The sequence below is a fragment of the Chenopodium album genome, chromosome 11 (assembly GCF_948465745.1).
Source record: "Chenopodium album chromosome 11, dcCheAlbu1.1, whole genome shotgun sequence".
NCBI classification, from domain to species: domain Eukaryota; kingdom Viridiplantae; phylum Streptophyta; class Magnoliopsida; order Caryophyllales; family Amaranthaceae; genus Chenopodium; species Chenopodium album.
This window is the reverse complement of record NC_137844.1, coordinates 49,153,214-49,175,990: the sequence shown is the minus strand read 5'-3', so window position 1 is coordinate 49,175,990 and position 22,777 is coordinate 49,153,214. Positions and strand designations below refer to the sequence as shown.

The 22,777-nt window shown below is 35.7% G+C and overlaps 3 protein-coding genes across 5 annotated transcripts; 2 read left to right on the top strand and 1 right to left on the bottom strand.

Annotated features, from left to right (window-relative positions):
- Window positions 1–1,123: 1,123 nt before the first annotated feature.
- Window positions 1,124–1,710, top strand: LOC145569037 (putative calcium-binding protein CML13). The gene has a single exon (XM_081628414.1). It carries the CDS (start codon window positions 1,141–1,143, stop codon window positions 1,588–1,590), a length of 450 nt encoding a protein of 149 aa, XP_081484540.1. The 5' UTR covers window positions 1,124–1,140; the 3' UTR covers window positions 1,591–1,710.
- Window positions 1,711–3,493: 1,783 nt separating this feature from the next.
- Window positions 3,494–10,475, bottom strand: LOC145569036 (uncharacterized). Its single transcript, XM_081628413.1, has 8 exons — window positions 10,169–10,475; window positions 9,157–9,282; window positions 6,994–7,092; window positions 6,087–6,229; window positions 5,377–5,485; window positions 4,900–5,007; window positions 4,366–4,506; window positions 3,494–4,255 (listed from the first exon to the last, which is right to left on the bottom strand). The coding sequence occupies exons 1-8, from the start codon at window positions 10,253–10,255 to the stop codon at window positions 3,599–3,601; spliced, it is 1,470 nt and encodes a 489-aa protein (XP_081484539.1). The 5' UTR covers window positions 10,256–10,475; the 3' UTR covers window positions 3,494–3,598.
- Window positions 10,476–15,489: 5,014 nt separating this feature from the next.
- On the top strand, window positions 15,490–21,371 carry LOC145569035 (uncharacterized). Of its 3 annotated transcripts, none has more exons than XM_081628410.1 (4): window positions 15,490–15,877; window positions 16,006–17,267; window positions 20,643–20,765; window positions 21,107–21,371. In XM_081628410.1, the coding sequence occupies exon 2, from the start codon at window positions 16,012–16,014 to the stop codon at window positions 17,158–17,160; it is 1,149 nt and encodes a 382-aa protein (XP_081484536.1). In that variant the 5' UTR covers window positions 15,490–15,877; window positions 16,006–16,011; the 3' UTR covers window positions 17,161–17,267; window positions 20,643–20,765; window positions 21,107–21,371. The 3 variants fall into 3 exon arrangements, with proteins under 3 accessions (XP_081484536.1, XP_081484538.1, XP_081484537.1); XM_081628412.1 differs by having other exon boundaries at window positions 20,638–20,765; XM_081628411.1 differs by having other exon boundaries at window positions 15,490–17,267.
- The last annotated feature ends 1,406 nt before the right edge of the window (window positions 21,372–22,777 follow it).

Here is a 22,777-nt window from a genome sequence, read left to right as displayed (position 1 = left end):
TTATGAGTTGTGACTCTGTTAAATATGATAAGTTACTCCAGTAATTTTAAGTCTCAGTAATTTGTCCGTGTATTGATTTGTCCTTGGCCAAACTAAACTCATTGCAATTTTCAAAGTCTTTTGTCCTTTGAGTTTCTCTCTCTAGATTTGTTATACTATCTACCTCTTGTAATATTTGTCATTGGACATTCTTTATATACATAGGGCGTGTTCAGCGCTAGTTTTTGAATAGTCAAACCACTACTTAACAAAAAATGTGAGTATTTAGCAAAGTAGTGGTTAGGATAGCTTTAAGTAGTGGAGGTAGCTTTTATGAAAAGTTACAAATATTAGCTTTTGAAACTAGAGGGGTAGCTTTTAAGGTAATTGTTAAAAATTTAATCTATAATTTTAAAAATAAAATATTAATTTTTATATGTAACAGTTTGTTGATAGCTAACAGCTATCTTCAAAGCTAACAGTTAGCTTCACAACTAATTAACTAGTTGAGATCTTAAGTAATTTCAATCATACTATTTACTCTTGTAACATTCATCATTGGATATCCTTTATGCATAATAAGATAACTAGTTGAGTTCAAATTAAGTACAATGCTAGATCTTAAGTAATTTCGATATATAGGCTATGTTCTTTTTACCATAGTTAACGAAAACGGTCTGAATATTAGAATATCTACTCTGATTTAACTTTTCTTGTTTGATAGAATATTTAGTTTGATCTATTATAAATTTTTCTAATTTAATCTGATAAAGTTCAAACCATTCTACTATAGTCTTTCAAGATCCAACTAAAATTAAAAGTGTAAAGAACTTTCAGAAAAAAGGATGACATACATTCCAAGTTATCCGCCTACTTTTACATCCGATCATTAAATAAAAAAACACAAATTTAAATAAAACAATATTTTTAAAATACGAATAAAATATCCCGCCCAATATGAAATTTAACATGATCCTCCATAATTCTTCCACGTCTTTATAATTTAATGCATCCTCATCATTCATCACTCACATAATGACATAAGTACTAAACATCCAAGTTCCAAACCCCATTTAAACTCCACATACGTTTTCACTTTAATTTTTCTAGTGAGATTTTAGATCAAAATTAACATCAAAAAATACCCAAAAATTCAAATAAATGGGAAAAGAATATGAAGATGAAGATCAAACAGCCTCAATGAGAGAAGCATTCTCTCTTTTCGACACCGACGGAGACAGTAAGATCGCTCCGTCGGATCTCGGTATCGTGATGCGTTCATTAGGCTCGAACCCGACTCAATCGCAACTCCGCCATATCTTAGAGAGAGAGAAACTCACCTCCCCTTTTGACTTCCACAGGTTTCTTGAACTTATGGTTAAGTACATGAAGCCTGATGATCCGTTCGAGTCGGAGCTCCGTGATGCTTTTCGGGTACTTGATAAGGATTGTTCCGGTTTCGTGTCGGTTTCGGACCTTCGACATATATTGACCAACATTGGGGAGAAGTTGGATCCGGCTGAGTTTGATGAATGGATTCAAGAAATTGATGTTGGAGATGATGGAAGGTTTCAGTATGAAGAGTTTATTTCTCAACTTCTTGATAAGTGATCACGTTGCTATTATAATAAATTACTTGTATTATTATGTTATTAATTAAGCCTAGAATTTCTATAGATTTATAAAGCTTGGTTTATGTATTGTAAATCTTATGCTACTCCTGTATTAATATTACAAGATTTACGACTACTATGGTTCAATTTCGTAATCGATTCTATAAGGTTATAATAAGTGTTTGTTTGGTTGATATAAAATTATACAAGAAATTTTACTTTCTCGAGGTTGTTTATTATTAGTCCTCTATGATCAATAGTGGGTCTCTTTCACGTACAATTCTAATTCCTATAATCATTAATCAACCAAATTTGTATCATTACTTCACTAGTGAGATGAGTTCCCAAAGATTACTCAACAATTAATTTGAGGCCATAACAAGAAATTTGGCAATAATGTCAAAATCATAACATATTAACTACTACTCCCTCCATCCCTTTTTTACATTCCTGCTTTCTTTTTTGGGTATTCTAAAATTACATTCCTCCTTTTCTTTTTTAGTAAGTATTTTTTTTTCCAAATATTCCAAACTATCCCTCTTTTTCTATTTTGTAATTAATACTCACTCTTACTTTCCTATTCTCACTCTTATTTTCCCCCTAAAAAAATTCAGAATCCTTGTGCCTAAATTTAGATGAATATGATTGGTTCTTAATTTTCCAACATGAGCATGTTATTGGTCCTTTTTTTTTTTTTTTTTTTTTTTTTTTGCGAATGATTGATAACATGACATTATTAAATATTAATCTATCTTTGTTTTACTCAAATACATCATTTAATGTTTTGTACTTCCCATTATGTTTTGTTTTATTGTTATTTGTTTTATTCTTAATTTCTTAATTCCCGTGTAATTTTACAAACAGAAATGTAAAAAAGGGACGGAGAAAATAGTGTTAATTGTTCAAAAGAAAATACAGAGAATCAAAACATTAATGTCGAATGACGATATCATGGGAAATAATTCGAAAGTTCAAATTTAACTTGAGTGCACTAAGAGCAACTCCAATGGTTGCTTTTAGGGACTAGCTTGCAATTTTAATAATTTTCAAGCTAATAGCCAAACCATTGGAGGATAGTTTAATAATTAGCTTGGCCAAGCTAATGCCAAGCAAATTAGCTTAGCTAAGCTAATTAGCTTAAAAATTAATTGTCTCTAATAAAATACTAATTATTTAAAAAATAAAGCTGAAAAATCTAAATGCTAATTAGCTTAACCATTGTGGCATAAATTAGCTAGAAAGAAGAATAGCTTTGCAATCCTATGTGACATGCCAAGCTAATTTGGCAATTAGCTTGCTGTTGGAGTTGCTCTAAAGAATGAACTGCTTGTCTACTTTGGACCGACTATATAAAATGTGATCACTTACCGTCACAAGTGGCACGCTCACAAGACCAACTTACAGTAAAATAGGTATAAATATACTTCGTACGACTTTGTTCACCTCACCTCATTTTTACATTATTTTAAGTTTAATAAGATCAGATATGGATTATAGTAATAAGTTTATAAAGATTTGAATAATATAATATTTTGTATAGAAGCTAATAAGTTCATATAAGGTACGATAAAATTATAGTTCATCAGTGTAGAGACTAGTTCATATAAGAATTATTAAGTAACGCTAAGATCTAATAAGACCATGTATATGATCTTTAATATTAGTAAAACGAACCCTACAATAGTTGGTACATTAGTAATCATCAAAGAGCGCAATATCTTCAGTCTTTCCACTAAATACACAATCAATAACCAAAAAAAGGAATTGATTCTGAAAAGTACTTATTCATTGCAGTAGTCAGATGATCAAACTACATTGTCAAGGCAACAACAGGTGCAAATCAATCAAATTTGGAGGAGAAGAATGAGACCGATAAAGGGAAAACCATAGCATCCAACAAATCACCAGGAGTTCATCTGCCTATGGCAAATAGCTTTGTATTCAAAATTTCAAAAACAGAAACAACGCTGTGCAAACTTTCAATCATATCACACCAAGTTCACCAACTATCTACATCTACAAGAATGCACACAACAGGTAATATACAATGCCCCGAAGTAAGCGGGAAGCACATAAGAAAGCAAAACCAGCTGATAGTCAGAAAACATTCTAGCAGCAGAGAGTTTTTGTAGGTCTTGGTTAAACAAGTGAACCAGATGATTACCTGGCCATTGCTCATTTGAGAAACTAGGTATCATATCATCTGAAAGAGAAGCGAAAAGCCTTGTCTCTGAATCTTTAGGAGTGTCGTCGGAATTTGTACTTCCACTATTCTTTGCTCCAGAGCTTTCAGCATCATCTTGAATTGGTTCCTTGGCAATCTTGGCTTCATTGTAATATGAGGGACCCCTAGGGAATCCTCCATCGTCTCCGGGTGGATCATCTTTATCTTCTCTCTCATCACCTCCCAATGGACCTTTACAACTGTCTTCGTTCCCCTTAGGCAGTTTTTTTATTTCATGCTCATCATTATCTGGTAAGTTATTAGCACTATCATCTCTCAGTTCACTATTTGATGGATCTCTGGAGCTTCCAACATCATTGGATCCGTTATCATCATATTCTCTCTGTTTTAGTGCAGAAGGGTTGCCAACATCAGTGGGTTTAGGTGCACCTTGAATCATGTCTGGCTGAGGCTCCACTCCAACACGTCTAAGATGCAACTGTTGTACCAAGCACAAGTGTCACATAACTGATCACCAACAATTGGAAGCACTAAGGTGATCCAACAGGCTAAGTAAATTCTGATGAGAGAGAGAGACTTGGAAAATACCTGAAGATACAAATTAACTTCATCAGGTCGTGACAAGAATGGAAAATCACCCCCAGATTTTATGAATGCTCGTCTAGCTCCAGGATACCTTTCACCCACTTCATCTTTAAGCTCTTGTGGAATCGCACAATAGTCATTTGTCTGAGGACATGGCAGAGGGTCACAAACATAAATACATGTACACGGAAATTATATGCCATGTGAAATAATCCACCTCAAGGACAGGGAAAAGAAAAACCTATCAACTTCTCAATTTTTTTTAAAAAAAAAAAAAAAGAATATCATCATCTTACAAGACCAAAGAGAGCTTCATGCAGTATGTTTAAAACAAAATTATATTCCCAGTGCTCCCATCTTAGTATCCAATACAGGTTGCTCCCAAATCCTAACTTGAAATTTTAAAAGTATAATACCTCTTACTGTGTATAATGTTTAACATAGTCAGGTGACAAACAAAACATAATTCTTGTGAAAAAAAATCATGCACAAACTATAACGGAAATAATAAATACTGTATTAAGAGGAGAAACATACATCCATTAGAGTTATAGATGCATCTGGTAGCGGAAGAGGTCCAACTGAAGCAGATTCCACTGTTAAAGTCAATCTAGATGCCAAATCATCCTTTGAAAGTCTTTCAACCTATATAAAAAGGTTTAGTTCTATTGTGTTAAGAAAGCAGGAAGATTTTTTTATTTTAAAAAAAGAGGGATTTTTCTTGAGGATAGCGACATGCTTAGATTTTTAAAAAGCAAAATGAAACAAAGAAAGTTGCTACAAACTAATAACCGTCTCAAAAATTAAAAAAAAAATTATAAAAATTATAAAAAAAAAAATAGAAGGGAAAGAAAAGGAAAAAGGTATGAAGTAGAATGGAAAAAGGTCTGATTATTGTGCAAAAAATGCATCAGTTGCACAGAAAACTGGATTTTGACCCTATTTAGAAACTGAAACTAGAATGGAAACAGAATCTAATGGTTGATTAATCAAGAGAGTCATCACGAACTTCACCTGAGATACAACAAAATCAACAGAATCGGCAATAAATGGCTCATGGGGGCCATCTCGAATACCCGTCAAGACATATCGTTTCAAAAGAAATGAAGGTGCCCAGCTCACACTGCATAATTTGCACAATAATCAGAGCATGTCCTAAGTAACATGCAAAAAGAAAGGGACATTGAGTGAACAAAATATGGTAAAATACAATTATACTTTATTTTCCAATATTTCGGGCAAAAGTTCCAAAAATGTAGTTATGCTAATTAGTAAATTTATAGACAAAAATTTTGCAATCCTGCAGCTAAACTTTTGGATCCTGTAGTATTTTTATAGGGTCCATGGCAATCAAGTCATCAACCTACAAGGAATTAAATTAGAAATATAAAGAATACAATTCTCAATAATTTACCAAGTCTGTGAGGCTTGTGTCTTTTCAAAGCTGATAGTGATCATAAATTTCTCATTAAGGATTTTGTGAATCATACTCAAATAGTAAGCTACTTTGATTATTTAAAAGATCTACAAGAAAGTAGGATAACTATAGGTAAAATAGTGGAGCACTTAAAGCCATTCACAAATTAAAATTTTTAGCCTCACAATGAGAGACAATATTAAAATGGGTGAGAACAAAGAAAATTCACTAGAATATATTTTATGGAGTTGCAAACTTGCAATATCAGTTGGCTGAAAGCTGATACAGCTAAGTAAATTTGACTTACACAGGAGCCCAAGGCATAGAGGATGCAAAAGTACGTGTATCCAAGAATGTATTTGAGAGTACTAATGACTTGACTCGTCTTGGACGATGTTGAGCAAACAATTGTGCTAAGAAGCCTCCAAGCGATGTTCCATAAATGTGAATCTAATGAGTGAAGAATTGTTAGGATCCAACTGAAGCTTTCAGAATCCCACATATTAAGCAAAACTATACGATGAATAGAGAGGCCATGTCTAAACTAAAATACTATTGACAATTGGACAATATCAGGCTCACTTTTAAGTTAGAGAGTTAATGTTTTTGAAGCAGAATTTTAAATAAATAAAAATTGATTGATAGAAAATTGGTTGCTTTAGTTGCAGGATATAATTAAAGGTAGTGTCCATTTTAATGGCACATATCTAGCAATTTTTTTTAATTTTAGCTTTATTATTCTGCTTAACCACATCAACCATGAAGCATGAAACATCCCCCCCCCCCCACCCAACCCCCCTCCATGCAATAAATACTGCAGTCTAAACATCAACCTCGTACTGCCTCATTTCCCATCTTGCTCTTAAATTCTGTAAGAGACTCCATTCTCTCCATGCATCTCAGTTACAAACCCATTTGCCCTCCCATGCAATAAATACTGCAGAACTCCCCCCCCCCCCCTTTCTTTTAGAGCATGCACAATGGTGAAGAAAAAAAAAATTCTTCACCACTCTCTCTCTAACTTTCCCTCTCCTCCACATCAGATTTTTCATGAGGAAATTTTTTTTATCCCACCAATGAAAATAAAATAATTACTCCTACAAGTGAAGGCCTCCTGCCCTACAGCGCACTACCATTTAGTTTAAATCAGTCAAATAAAGCAGAAAATGTCATGCATAATAAGTTGTACTTTAAGATGACCAAGATATGCTTACATGATGAACATCAATCGCGTCCAAGAATTTTTCAAATCCATGAACCCATTCATGATGACTCCATACACGAGGAATATCAACAGAAATGATCCGATAACCCTGAGGAAGAAAATTTTGCAAGAAACTCAGTTAAGTGTAACTGTTCAAATACGCTAGAACTGGAGAGAGAGAGAGAGAAATGAGAAGAGGAAGCAGAGAAACTAATGGTATATTGCAAATATTCAATATCTAAGCATGCAGGAAATGTTCTATTTATACCAAATTACCAACAACCCTACAGAGAAAAATAAATAAAGATTTCTTGAAGTATGATCGCTACAATCAAAACCATTCATAATAATTATACTTTGGGGGGAGGGGGGGGGGGGGGGGGTTGGAGATATGCCCAACTAGGGAAAATTCAACATATAGTGTAACTTTTGGACAATATTGGACTAGTCCAGTATTTACATTAGCAACATTTGGACAATCATCGGATGATGTGTGCAATAGATAAAATTCTTGGAGATCCAATTCTTCCCATGTTTCCAAGAAAAGGCACAGGAAGGGAATCTTAAGATTTGAGAAGATTATGTGAAGCAATAAATTTGTCAATCACTCGATCAACACACAAGAGAAACATGAGAAGCTCTTAAAAATGGTTCACTAAACTCACAAACTGTACAAGAAGCCAAGAAGTAGATTTACATTCCTTAACTGTCTCGCATTTAGAACAAGGCATATCGGCCTAAATTCTGATCAGGGCCCACAAAGCTAATGGGAAGTACAAGCAGCAGTAATTACCAGCAATAAAGAAAGGCTCGCTAACAAATATAGTGCTGGTAAACAATCCTCTCAACCTCCCATCCTCTTGCCTCTCGGGGCCACTCATATGGAACTTGTCTACATTAGCATCTCATACTGCTAATGTACTGGTAAACATCATAGAGTGGATCCTCCCAACCTCCCATCCTCTCGCATCTCGGGGCCACTCATACTGCTAATGTACTGGTAAACATCATACAGTGGATCCTCTCAAGCTCCCATCATTTCGCCTCTCGGGGCCATTCATATGGCATCAAGTGCAGTTTTAGTGGATGGTCATATATTAGATTCATGTGATCACGTCTGAATAATTGAAATTCTTAACATAAGGAGTTGGTTAAAAGTGTGTTCACCTCTAAATTAGCAAGGGTACACTGAATTTAAATACTGCTAATGTAGACAAGTTCCAGATTTAGAAGTGTCATGAATAATAGATACTACCCAAGGATTATTTTACATTTATCAACTGCAGTGTTACCAGGATCTTGTAGTTATATCACTTAAAAACATACAATGCATAGATCCTATCAAGTATCATATGAGTCATATGGACTCATACCAAGGTTGGTGTTTGACATACTAAGCGCGCATATCAAACTATCAAAGTACTTAAAGGTGTTAGACAAGAAAATAACCCATTTAAGTGTTTCATGTCCCTACCTCCCTGGATATATATCATATAATCCCTTCGTCCTTGCCCCATATTCTTCTTTGGGATGTCCCATTGAGTTTGCCCCATACCACAATAGTCATGACTCATGAGGGATCACCAAATTTCTCTCACATACACTACCTTTGGTCCCACCAATTTCTGTTTCATCAAACTCACCCAACCAAAGCTTAAAAAGTAATTGTTCTTCACATTCTAGTGGGACAAAGGAAGTATATAGATGAAGAACATGAGATATAAGAGCTTTGCTAATCATAAGTTTTAATCTTCCAAAGCAATACAAAAGACTAATAGACATTCATTAAATAGTAGAGCTAAGCATATCACAAGGAGAATGAACATTGTCAATTAATAAAGTAATGAGGAATAAATATATTCATTTGCATCCCTACAACAAACCGAGTTTACCCTCATCCCCCGCAAACTACACCCAAAAAAAAAAAAAAAATAAATAAATAAAAACCTAGCAAATTGGCAATATTTGGCCCACTTCAGCAAATAAGGTAGCAAATTGTAAATGCAAACCGAACCTCACAGTAGCAAAATAATCAACAATTTAACACTGAGTTGGTAAATCAAGAAGTATAGAAAAACCTAGAATTCTGAATTACTTATACATAAATTTGCAAATGCAGCTGTAAAGAAACAAGTGAAGAAGGGTCGAATCAATTAATCAATCAAAACACTACCTTCATTGACAATGCCATAATTTGTTTATAGTACACATCAGCTGATCCTGCTGTCCCTGGGATGCAGATGAGTGGAGGAACCACCTTTGGACCAAAGTCATAATATCTCCATTGCTTTAAGCCAACCTATAGCAAAAAAGCATTGAATGAAGATTATGATAATAAACAACATATGTGACATATATTAGGTTGGGAGAAATTGTAACACAGAGTAGACAATCAATCATATACTGATGATTTCCATTATTAAATCAATGACACTATGAAGCACGTGGCCTCACACACGGCCGTAAAATACAGTTCTACAAATTATATCAAGCAATGCCACTTGCCAAAGTTGCCATGTTAGCTATGTAAACATCTGAGACTGCCAATCCTTTATAAAAAAAATTTAAACACAACTAGATCATAACTTGTATTTCTTGGTTAGGCACCACACTGCACAAGAGGTGAATGTCAAGGTTTCAAGATACAAACCACTCGAAATTTCGAGCTCCGTTAGTCCCTATGACAAACTAAGATCAATAAGAGACTTGATCATCGAAAATCCGATACGGACTATTATGAATTCTTCAGACATTAATAGATACTCAACATAAATTAGTCTGACAGTTTTCACAGCATCACGCATTTAGAAGGGAGGGACTATGAGGAGCTCACTTCTCAGCAATGATTTTGATACTTCATTTTTGTACCAGATAATGATAAATTGGTATTAATGTATAAAAATTACAGAAAACAACATATGAAAGTGCAAAATTCATTCCCAAAAACAAAATTTCATTCTTCTATCTACCATTCAAAAATTCAACCACCCTTCTCCAAATAAACCCCAATTCACTAATTAAACCCAAGAAATTTTAAACACCCAAATCATAATAATCAATGGGATAGTTTCATTACAACAATTGAAACAGCATAATCATCAAAAAAGGAAGAAAAAAGTCTGAGCTTAAACTAACAAAAACCCATCATATATGATAGAAAATTAAGTTAAATTGAGAAAATTTACAGGAATTTGGTGAAGAGGAACTTGGGATTTGAAGTAGATATAATCACCAGGAGCCGAAAAAACACCTTTGCCTTTGACATTTTTCATTATGAATTCCTCAAAAATGTGCAAATATTTTGAAGTTGGGGGTTCTGGGAATTGCGAAATTGAAGTGAAAAATCTGAAGTTGACAAGAAAATACTCCGAAATAAGGGGTTTGAAACGGATCAAAGCTGTTTCTTGTTCCCTCGACCCGGCGATGGGTGTCCAAAATCGGGATGATTTGGGAAGGAGAGAGAGAGGGGGGAGTTGAGAGCAGAGAAGAAGCACGTGATGGGACCCTCTGTTGTACTGGCCTGGTCTTTCTAATTGCACGTCAGCTTGAGTGTGTGCTGTACTGCTGCGCGCTTACCTGCAAAGGCCCACCTGCCATATCGCTGATACTCCCTCCTTTTCAAAAAATAAATTAGTATTTTTGGCTTTACAGAGTCGCTTTTATTACTAATATGCGATTTTTTTTTGTTTTCATAGATTCGGTATTATTTTATAGGAAATTGCGAATTTGGAACATTTTCCTACACTTATTTAGGCCACTACAAGCATTGGAGTAGGATCGCATGCATATGACCATGTTCCGTAGCCCAAGACCGCGCTAAAGCAATCATACTGGTGATTAAAGGCTCGGTGAAGAAGAAGAGTTCAAAGCATTGGATCGAGTCATAAAGACCCAAAGAGGAAATTCGGATTAGGCCAACTAAGAGCCCAATTGAAGATGTCCAAGTTGCCCAACAGGGTAAGCCCTCGCCCTGAGGCACCCCCGGCCGGGCGAGGTAGACAGAGAAGAAGCACCTCTCCGCCCGGAGGTGCGCCCGACCAGGCGTGAGCAAAGGATCCCAACAGCTTGAGGTTGGCCCGGCCGGGCGAGATGGCGCCTGACCGGGCGCGTGTTTGTGAGAGTCGTTTAGCGACTTTTACTTTGTTTAGTTTTAGGATTTTGGAGCTTTTATATAAATAGGCTTTTGCTAAGCGAGATTGAGGGACACTTTTCATTAGTTAAATTCCAGATTTGTAGTTTTAAGCTTTTGGTTAATACCCTTTTTCTCTCAACACTTTTGGTTTATGCATTTCATTATTTTCGATTATTTTGGTAACGATTTCCTTCCCTTTTATTTTCGGTAATTTAATTACTTTGATTAGTCATGTCTTGTTTATTTGCTTTGCTTAGCTTAGATTTAAATATATGTGAGTAGTTTCATTTCTAGGGTTTGTGGAAATCCATAAATAATAAGAAGGGGTAATTTATTATTGTTAATTGTCAATGCTTGATTAATTTCCTATTGATTGATTTAATGCTATGCAATTAGATTTGGCCAGGTTAAATTGTATGAGTTATGCAATATTGATTCGAGATTCGAGAGATGTGAATTGATGTTAGGCTTAGTTTCAATACGCGTGAAAATTTATAAATGGTTAAGTCAAGATTTGAGAGATGCGATTTAATACCGAGCCGGCAGATTAATTATGTGATTGTAAATTTGTAATACGTAGCGGAAGCCCTTTATGATCTGATTAATTGAGGCATTGATGATTGATTATTGTGTTTTACCCTGCAATATTGTTTATTTTATTGATTTCTCCCTAATTTAATTTGCTTTAATTTATTTATTCTCCTTAGTTTAATTCCCCTAAAAATAATTTGGTTGCTTAATAGTTTAGATTATATTAATTATTTAGGAATAGAAAGACTTGTTTTCTTGTGGATTCGACCCCACTTCCGTATCTACTTTAGTAAGAGAACTTAGGTAATTTTTTTGATTAGGAGATACGACTTTAGCCTATCAGACATAGCACTGCCTCGCTGCTCCAACTACCAAGCGGTTAGCAAATATCTTTCCCTAAGGCATTAGTATAGGCCCAACTTACATACTTTTCTACTAGATAGGGTATCTTTTATCTGGTTGGCCGGCTTTTCGCTGCGAAGAGGCAATCCATTAAAGCGACTTTGAGTGCTCTTTCCACCATTGAAGCAACTTTAGAGTTAATTATTGAATTTTCAATTTCAAAATCTAGTGGCTTCAATTCGTCATCGAAAATGGCTGTTGAAAATGGTTGATTGGGGTTGGTGTATGTAGTGTTGTTGGGTTGTTGACTGAGATTTTATTGAAAAAACCGCCATTGTTACATTAAAAAAGCAAGAAGGAAAGATGAGGAAGAAAGGAAGAAGAAAAAGGGGTGAATCAGCAACTAACATTTAAGAAACTTTGTATGTTTCTCAATTGAGAAAATGGGGCTTGCTCATATTAGTATAGATGTCTCACTTTAATTTTTAAATATAATTCAAAGTTGAAATTATAAGAAAACGAACACAAATTCATATATGTGGTTGACTACATAATGTGACCAATCATCATAAAGGTTATTTCATTAATTTTAAGGTTACTCCGGCAACATTACTATACAGGGGTTACTTTTGATAGCCTTGCAGGAATTACTCGGTCAGTATCATAGGCATTACCCGGTCAGTGTTATAATTAAGGGTTACTTTATTCTTTTTATGTACAGCCACATATTGTAGCCAGCTACACAACTGCACAAGCACTGAAAAACAAATGGCTCAAAGTTGTGATTATTAAAACTTATTTTTCCTTTTTTTTATTATAAATATAATTTGAATGAAAAAAGTTTTTTTACCACGTCCATTTTCTACTAATCTCTCAATTCATCGCCCACGTGAACTAAAATTTCTGTCCTATATAAACAATACAAACCAAAATATGTTTATTTGGTAATAATTGCAACATTTTCCTTTAATTTAACATTGGATAAAATAAAAAAATAAAAATCAACTAAGGCAAATGCTAATTTGATGATTTGACATGGATAGTACTATAGTAGAATTGGAAGGGGGCATGATTAAGGATTTTCAATGGTTCAAGTTGTGGAGCATTTTCTAATGGAAATCGATCGATGTTATGGGGTACTCCTTAATATGTACTCCCTTTGTCCCTATTTTTTTTCCCATTGCAAAAATTTGGGTCAAATTTTAAAATTTTTTAACCATAAATTACTCTTAATTGATTAGAGATAATATAGTCAAATAGGGCTAAATAAGATAAAATCGTTTTAAGACACATCTTAGAGATCATGAAAAGTAAAAAAGGGCTAAATATGAGAAACGAAAGGAGTAAGGTGGTTTATTTAATGAGTATGTTTAAAATACTTGGTTTTAACTAACTTTTTGAAAATATTGTCAAAACCTACTTTATAAAATTTTATTGTTGAGAGAAACCACATACATTATACAAATGATGTTGTATTTAACTACCTTTTAAAACACTTTATATTATACATTCTCCGTTTTGTAATAATTGCAACAATTTTCTTTTATGCTTATCATAATAACTGCAACTCTTTCTAATTTGGTATAGGCTTAATACTATATTTTTGGACTTAATAAATTTAGGTTGCATCTAAAACTACCTTCTAAAAAGCGGGTCTAGGTTTGGATCTTGTCATACTTGGTAGGCTGGTACAAATCTGACCCATTGTCATCCCAACATAGTGTAGACTATGAAATATGAGTACACGTGTTATCAGGCATCTAACGTTGTAACACCTCAAGTCAACATGAGCTCAATAATAGATATTATCCTCTCTGGGCCCTAATTTAACCCCAAAGATTTGCTTTGGTGCAGGAAAAGAAGTCCTACCCAAAAGGCCTCTACTAGGTATATATCAACCCCTATTTGTAAGGAAGGCTTCGTTCTCCTCAACTTCCAATGTGTGTGGGAGTGCCATAGGCACCTCCTCCCCTTCTTTAAGGAGCCTATATAAGCTACATCCCAAAGGTACAACAGGACACCGAAATGGGTCTCAATTCTAATACCATATGTAACACCCTCAGATCAATATGAGTCCACTAGCAGATATAATCCTCTCTAGGCCTTAACTCGAAAGGTTTTGAATTGGTTCAGGACAATAAGTCATACCCATGTAAAAGGCCTCTAAGATACCAATCCCCATATAAAAAAGGCTTCGTTCTCCTCAACTTCCAATGTGGGAGCGCCATAAGCACCTTCTCCTCTCTTTTAAGGTTGACCAGGGGTGTTACAGATGTCATCTTCAATGGAGAATTAAGTCGCTTCAATGGAGACAATCCCAACACAATTAAAACGAAAATTAAACCCTAAAAACAAATAAAGGAATGAAAGGCATGATTAACCCCAAAGGATAGGAGTTTCGTCCTCCTCTATAAATTTCTTCATTGAAGCTGCTCGTTTCTTCCATTAAAGATTTGTTTTCTCAGCTTTCATGGAATTGACGAAAATGTCCTTACAATTTGTGGGCAAATTAATTTAATCGTGACCCTAGAAGGAGAAAGTAGTAATATAGTGTTGTTAATTTCTTATGTATATGTAGTTGTATAACATGGTAAAACTTTAAATAGAGAAACAAATAATAGGAAATGACATTTGGTACCATTGAGTTGTGAATTATTTCATTGATAGTAGAATGGTACTATATTATTTATTGGGAAATTCTCTTTGGTAACACTCTAATTTTTAAATTTCTCAGTGGTGAATTGCAAAAAATCTTATTATATTTGGTAAACCTAATTTTTTATATTAAGTCAATTATAACATTAATGATAAATTTTCGCTAAATATTTAACTATAGTGAGTTAGTTTTTTATTTTTTATTTTTTTTTATTTTTTTTTATTTTTTTTTACATTTATTTTAGAAATATTTTTATTAAAAAAATCACCCATCTTCCCCAACAGCCAGCCACCTTTCCCCCCGCCCCTACCACGCCGACCTCCCCACCCTCACCTTCGCCAGCGCGCCGGCCTCCCCACCCCCGGCGCGTCTCTCCTTCCCCTTGAACCACCACCCCTTCCCTGAAACCAACTCCCTCGGCCCCGAAATCCCCCTTGAAAATCCCTCAAATTCTCAACCTCTCCTCTCTAAATGAAATTAGATTAATTCCTCAAATACTACCTCTGATTTTTTTTTAGTTGCAACTTTGGAATATTTTATATCTCTCAAATAATATCCAAAATTGCAACTACAAAAAATCGAAGGTAGTAAAAGAAATTAACCATGGTCAATGAATTTATATTAAAATAGCTATTCTCTTTGGAAATCAATAATTCAATGTTACAAAACATAATAAGATTTTTCGCATTTCACCACTAAAAAATTTAAAAATTATTGCGTTACCAAAGAGAATTTCCCTTGTTTTTTTTTTTTTTTGTTGAAAAAAAAGAGTCGACCTCCATTGATCTTCCAGATAAACGATTGTGCACACGTTGGCAGTGCCCACTCCATGTGTCAATCTTTGCTGGAGCCATTCTAACTATGATGTTACGGAGGAGCAACACATATAAACAGAAGGGCACCTACACCACCAATGATGTTTCCACCATTAAAGCTTCCCCGATCTCCACCCACCTTCCACCGACATCACCATTTCCACCATCTTCCTCACCTTCATATTCCATCGACAATATCAATTAGACGAAAACCCTACGAAGAAAGGGTGAAATTGCAGATAATTCCTCGGAAGAAACATGTTCCACTCTCTCCCATCGTGAACTAACTAAAGGTGTCCTGGTTTGGCCGTGCAATCCTACTCCGCCGTATTCCCGCAGCTCACGCGGCTGCTCATTGCCCAACAGGCCAACACTATAAAGGTTGTGCTTGTTGTTTTTGGATTTCAATTCATACAAGGTACTTAACAATAAATATCTATTCTTACTTTTAATTTCAAATTTTTTCAATGAATTCAATTAGAGAGATTGAAATATTGAATTGCTGTTCACTGGATTTGTGAATTTAAATGAGTGATTAATTTGCAGGCAATTATGATAATGGGCATTCATAAATTGCTTAAAATTTGTGGAATTTTGGATGAGTTGCATCTAGGAAGAACAAAATTACTAGACCCATGTCTTAAATTTACAAGATTTTGTCATTTTGAACAATACCCATCTGTTAATTCATCGTTAGTGAGAATTCCTCAAAGTAAGATAGGGATTTTCTGGGATTTGGAAAACAAACCCCCGAATTCGGTCTCTCCGTTTGAGGCTGCGATTAAGTTGAAAAGGGCAGTTTCATCTTTTGGGATTGTTCGATATATGGTTGCTTATGCAAACCACCATGCATTTAGCTATGTGCCTCCTGCAGTTAGGGAGTTGAGGAATGAGAGGAAGGTATTAAATCGTTTAGAAAACAAGGGAGTTATCAGGTCCGTTGAACCGTATGAGTGTCGGGTTTGTGGGAGGAAGTTTAGGATGAATGAGAAGCTTATTGAGCATTTTAAGGTTCATGAGAGGGAGCATCAGAAAAGGCTGAAGCAGATAGAGTCAGCAAAAGGGAAGAAGAGGGTTACTTTGGTTGGGAAATATGCAATGAAGATGGAGAAATATAAGAATGCTGCTCGGGATATTTTGACTCCCAAGGTTGGGTACGGATTAGGGGTTGATTTGAAACGTGCTGGCTTTTGGGTGAAGATGGTGTCTGATGAACCACAAGCAGCTGATGTTGCTTTAAGGAGTCATATTGTGGATATGATTGATAATCGGCGAATACAATGCTTGGTCATTGTCTCAGATGATTCAGATTTTTTAGGTGTCTTGAAGGAGGCTAAGGAGAGATGTCTCAAGACTGTTGTTGTTGGTGACAATCATGATGGGGTGCTGAAGAGAAATGCAGATGCCTCTTTTTCTTGGCGGGATATTTTGGTTGGTAAGGCTAAAACGCAGGCAGTTTCAGTTGTAGGCCAGTGGAAAGATCGCGATCTTTTGAAGAGACTGGAATGGTCATATAATCCAGATCTGGAAAGAGATGCTTGTGAAGGGAGTAATGCCTGTGATTTTAAGGAGGTTCAGCTTGAGGAGGAAGATACTGATGATTCAATTGAAGAAGATCATGACCCTTTGCTCCACGATGATGATAGACCTTGGTGGGAATTGGATCCAGTTGATGATGGTGCATCTTCTCCATTGACTTGATTGTAGACACATTTGATTCATGTATGAAAGGACATCCTTCTTGAATTATTTGAATGACAGGATGATACAATTGCAAAGAAAGCAGCAGAGAGTTCCACTGAATCAATGTGAGTTATTATTTACTGTACCCTTTTCAATGCATCACATTGACCTTTAGCTATGCTATCGCTGTTGATGTGACATGGCTGTGAAATTTTACACTGCGTCTAAGTGGGTCTTGGGAGGGTTCTTGAAGGTTATAGGTATACTTGTAAGCATTTGCTCTATACTTAGTTGCTTATAAATTTAAGTTTACTCATGTTTTCCTTCCATTTTCTTATCTAGCTCAAATATTAATTCATGTGGACTTGCATATGTACTATGTTCTATAATTCTTGCTACCTGTAACTGAATCTAGATAATGACATCAGCTGCAGCGCACTTGTGAGAAAACAATTCTCGTGTATCCACTTTTGAAAAAAAGCTTTGAATTGGTTTATATCTTTGCTTCTTAAACCCACGGTTGGATTAATACTATAGAAAAGGAATGTGTGCCTTAATACAGTGAGATGGTGGACCAAGTAAAAAAGTTTCCCCTGATCTCTTTCCCAAGTTCTGCCTGGGGTTTGGTAGTTTCCCTTTCATTTTTTAAAAGTTTTGCACTAGTGGTAAAGTTAATTTTGGAGTTGATATTGTTGATGGAGTTAATTTTGCCTCAAATATTTTAATTTGTGAATCATTGAGCAATATGTTGACGTCTAAAATCCATAAAAATGACTTGAGGTCTGGAATCTAAGAAACTGAAAACTAAAGTCTCCATGATTAGTGGGAGCAAACAGAGATGATTGAGGACACTGTCATGAACACAGTAGTGATGAAATGATTATTTTTACTTCGAACAATCAGATCAGCTTATTGATGATCTCTGTCCACTGGCCATCAGTTAACACTTGATTAGAACTCAAGGATGCAGGACGTCTAGTACATATAGACATTAAATAGTTGGTCAGGATGCTGATAAGCTTTCGTATTAACTATAGCATTTCTTTAAAAAACAGAAAACAGACAATGAAAACTACAAACATGTGAGGATCTTACTGCCAATACTGTTGTGAGTTGTGACTGAGAGGTCATGATCTATAGCCTACTCCTTCAACAAGCCAGGAAGCCATTTGACCATTTCTCAAAACAGTCTTCGGTAATATATCTGTTGTTTTAGTAGGGGTGTGGAAAGGGTCACTAAGTTGGTTTGGGTGTATTCTAGGCCTATTCAGTTTATATACCAATTGGAGTAGTGTGTAAAGTATAAACCCCTTGCAGGGTAAAACACTAAAACATAGCTACTCTGTCTTTATGGACATAGTGAACACGTTAATATGTTAGTGAATTATGTAAAAATCAGTGTTGTTTTTTTTTTTTGTTTTTTGTTTTTTGGTTTGTTATTTTTTTCCACATATGTTAATATAATATTTGTGGAATTAGAAGTGATAAACATTGCCAGAATGCTATTAATAGCATTTGCAAGAGTAAGGAAAATTCAGCCCTACCCCTTTCCCCACCAATTGTGGAGGGTCGGTAGGCAAATTTAGGACTTGGATCCTATGACAACTACAACATTCCACCTTTCTGTTATGCAGTGTGCATTTCAGATGACTAGGGTACCCAAAGAATTATGTATTCAATATTTGCATGCTATATATGGTGTTCTTGTATGTCCATTGGGTTGCTCGAGCAAAAGAAAAGTATTACTGATCTGCTTGAATAATGTATCCATTGAATTTGAAAGCTGTACTCATTGAATGTCTATATTCCACCTCTTATCTATAGGACGGCCCACGACTACATGATATGTGACTTCTTATTTTTCCCTGCTTCTGGCTTCTTATTCTCTTCTATGTCCTGAAATATACTGATCCTCATCTGCTGAGATCTTTAGTAACATTAAGAAAGGGGCTTGGTAATTCCTAATCAATTGTTCTACATTGTACATTTGAAAACCCACCCTATAAAAAATGTTACCTTGGAACTTAATTTAGATCTATTGACATGTGATGATTTCAATAATGATCAATCTAGAACCCAATGTGCTCGCCTAAAGTATGACGGATTTAATTAGGTTTCTGGGACTTATATTCTTCACCTTTTTCCCTATAGGTCAAGATGATAGCCGATAAATCCATGTCCTATCTCTTAACGTTTTTTTGCTAATATTGTCCACTATATTTAAAACTCAGCTACATAGCTTTTCTTCTTTGTAGATTTCCTTATATAGCTAAATTTGGATTTTCAGGCCCTTATCAATGAAAATGTCAAAAGGATCTTTGCCTTTACATTCCTATATCAAGATTACTGTCAGCAACATAGTGACAACCAAAGTAATTAAAATCCAAAGCTGGCTCACCAGCAAACTTCTCATCTTACTTTTTTGGAGAAACAAATACTTGTGGAATTGCAACATTAATTATCTCAGAGGTTTGGTATTTTGATCAATGGTGTGGCTAGAAAAGAATGATAGGTACTATCATTTTTTGATGGAGATAGTTGCGCATTTTCAGCATGTACTCATGTATGGAGTTGGAGAGAGAGAGAGAGAGAGGGGGGGGGGAGGGGGAGAGAGAGAGAGGGAGGGAGAGGGGGAGAGGGAGAGAGACAGAGAGGGAGAAAGAGAGAGAGAGGGGGGGGAGGGGGGGAGGGAGGGAGGGAGAGAGAGAGGGAGAGGGGGGGGGGAGATAGAGAGAGGGAGAGAGAGAGAGAGGGGGGGGGAGAGAGAGAGAGAGAGAGAGAGGGAGAGAGAGGGAGGGAGGGAGAGAGAGAGGGAGAGAGAGGGAGGGGGAGAGAGAGAGAGAGAGGGGGGGGGGGATGGGGAGAGGGAGAGAGAGAGGGAGGGAGAGAGAGAGAGAGAGAGAGGGAGAGGGGGAGAGGGAGAGAGAGAGGGAGGGAGGGAGGGAGAGGGAGAGAGAGTATGAAGAGCTTTCAAAAATGAACAAACATATCTTGAGTACTTAAAGAGTGTATACTTATTTTATGTGTAGTTAGGTCCTCATCACATATGATGTTTTGATGTTGAAATCAGAATGTTCTTTCTGGGATTATCATCTTTTCAAGCTTCTTTTATGCTGCAATATCTGAATGTACTTGAAGAGTCAGAGTAGTATGTATGCCATTATGGCTAATGTTGTGCTAGGGAATCATTATGGCTTTATGGGAATGGGATTGAGAAATCATGAGCAAATTTTTTGGAGCCTTACCCTCATCACTCTGTTCTGAAAATTGTATCTGGCAGTGACAGTGATCCCACTCCCATGTTTTTAATTTTCCCATGGTAACGGGGTTATTAGTAACAGAATTGAGTGACGTGATACAGTGATTATGTGATCTAAATAAGCTTACTTGAGTTAAATTTCCTTAATACAAGCAAAGCCTTTAATCAATTTTTTTTCCTCTTAATTTTACTGTAAGTAATACAAACTGTAATGCAAATGCTCTTTTTCGCTGAAGTGTAGGTGTTGTCTCAGAAAAGAAGGCTGGTTCTCATGCACGTCACAAGGTTCCCTTGACAGGAAAGGGAGTCGAAAATTTGCAATAACATCCAACTCATGACAGTTGAATGCCACAAACTTTTTGAGGTAATTATAAAATAATTCGCCTGACTTGATCTATGTGATTAAAAAAGAAGTGAGCTTCCAATATGGAGTCGTGGAGATGATCATTGTTCAGACATTTTGATGTCAAGTTTCTGCTCAAAATTGCTGTTTCTTCTTTCCCCTCCTTTGAGCATTGTTAGGGAAACAGAAACTTTCCTTTGATAAAAACTCATATAGGAGAGTTGGAGACAAAAGGAAAGATTGGGAGCTGTTATTTGTAAACTTAGTCGTTACAGTGTTGAAGACTGTGAATAGTATTTGTTCAATTTTTCAATGGAATGGAGGGTTAGGTTATGCTGCTGATCTCTGAAATTTGTATGCAGATGGAGCATACTGTCAAGGCCTCGAAAGGTTGGCTGTTTCAAAGTTCAAACTTACTGAGCTAATGCAAGTGTGAGAACTATCGCCGGCTCAATTTTTCTTTATATTGATGTAAACTTAATTGAATTGTTTTGTACTAGATGTGATTATTCTTTAATTGTTTTGGTAAGAATACTGTGATTAATAATTTGTAAACACTGACTTTTCAACCAGAATATGTTTACGTAGGTAGTTAAAATTTTCAGCAAGGACTAGTCTAGTGTTGGTAGCACAATTGACAAATTATCTAACGATGGAATTCTCTCACAATCATTTACTACTTCCCTCTGCTCCCAAGTCCCAAATACTAGTATTAAGATTAGGTTAAATTACTTCAAGTTATGTTGGTATGGTAAAGTGGAATAATGAGATACATTATCAAAGGACCTATCATATACTTTCCCCATTTAATTTTTAGTTATAACACTTAAATGATTACACATTTGCAATTGGCCTTCTTTGTTAATTTATACTTTTACAATAACTAATTATATATATATATATATATATTTTATTTATCTATAATTAGAATTATGGAGGGTTAAAATTATGCATTGACAAGCGTAAAAGTCAAAGTGTTGCAACTAAAAATAAATGGGAAAGTACGTAGAATGTAGACCTGGCAAACGAGTCATGCGGGTAGGGTTCAGGTTGAGTTAATTTTGGGTCAGCAATTATTCAGGCCGGGTTTGGATTGGGTTGGGTCAATTCGGGTTTCGTGTCAGCACTTCGGGTCAAGTTCGAGTCGAGTCAGTTCGAGTCGAATCAATTTCCGGGTTAATTTCAGGTCGGGCCAAGTTTGTGTCAGACTGTCAGGTCACCAAAATAAATTCATTTTTTTAAAAAAAAAAGTTGGAAAAATAAAGTAAAATCATTGGAAAGAAAAAAAAAATTGTGAGTACCTATTACTTAGGAATTAGGAAAGAAAGAAGCCCTAAACTAAGTAATTCACTATTTCACCTTATTCACTTCAGGAATCAGGTCACTTCGAGTCAGGTCACTTTGGGTCGGGTCACTTGGATTCGGGTCAATTAATTCGGGTTAAAATTGGGTCGGGTCACTTTGAGTCGGGTCATTTCGAGCATCGGGTCACATTCGGGTCGGGTTAGTTCGGGTTCAAGTCATTTTCGGGTCGCAAGTCGAGTCAGGATTGCCATGTCTAAGAATGACTCTAACTTAATTTGGATGGACAAGGTTACTTTTATACGTATGTGAATTTGAGTTTAGAACACCATGGCTGGATGGCTACATGACTGAACAAAGATGGTCACCACTAACCAAATGACACTTCCTCGGTTCTTTTTTCAAATTGCAACGTTTGAGGGGATAAGCTGTATTTTAGAGTACTAGTAATTAGCCTATCAAGACAACAAAACAACACAGCCGTCCACCAAGAAATTCTTAAGCACAATCATTTAAACAGCAGCAGCCATAAGTAACCAAATCCAGAAAATAAACAACTTCTAAGCTTAATCAAGACCAAATCCAAAAAGCCGCCGTTAGAAAAGCCATTCATCAGGAGAGGAAACTTCTAATCTCAAGAAAAGCAACAATTCAGCCAAAAAATCAAAGATCTGATCAATTAACCATCAATAACATTGATTTTTCCAATCCGAAGATTGGTAGAATGATCC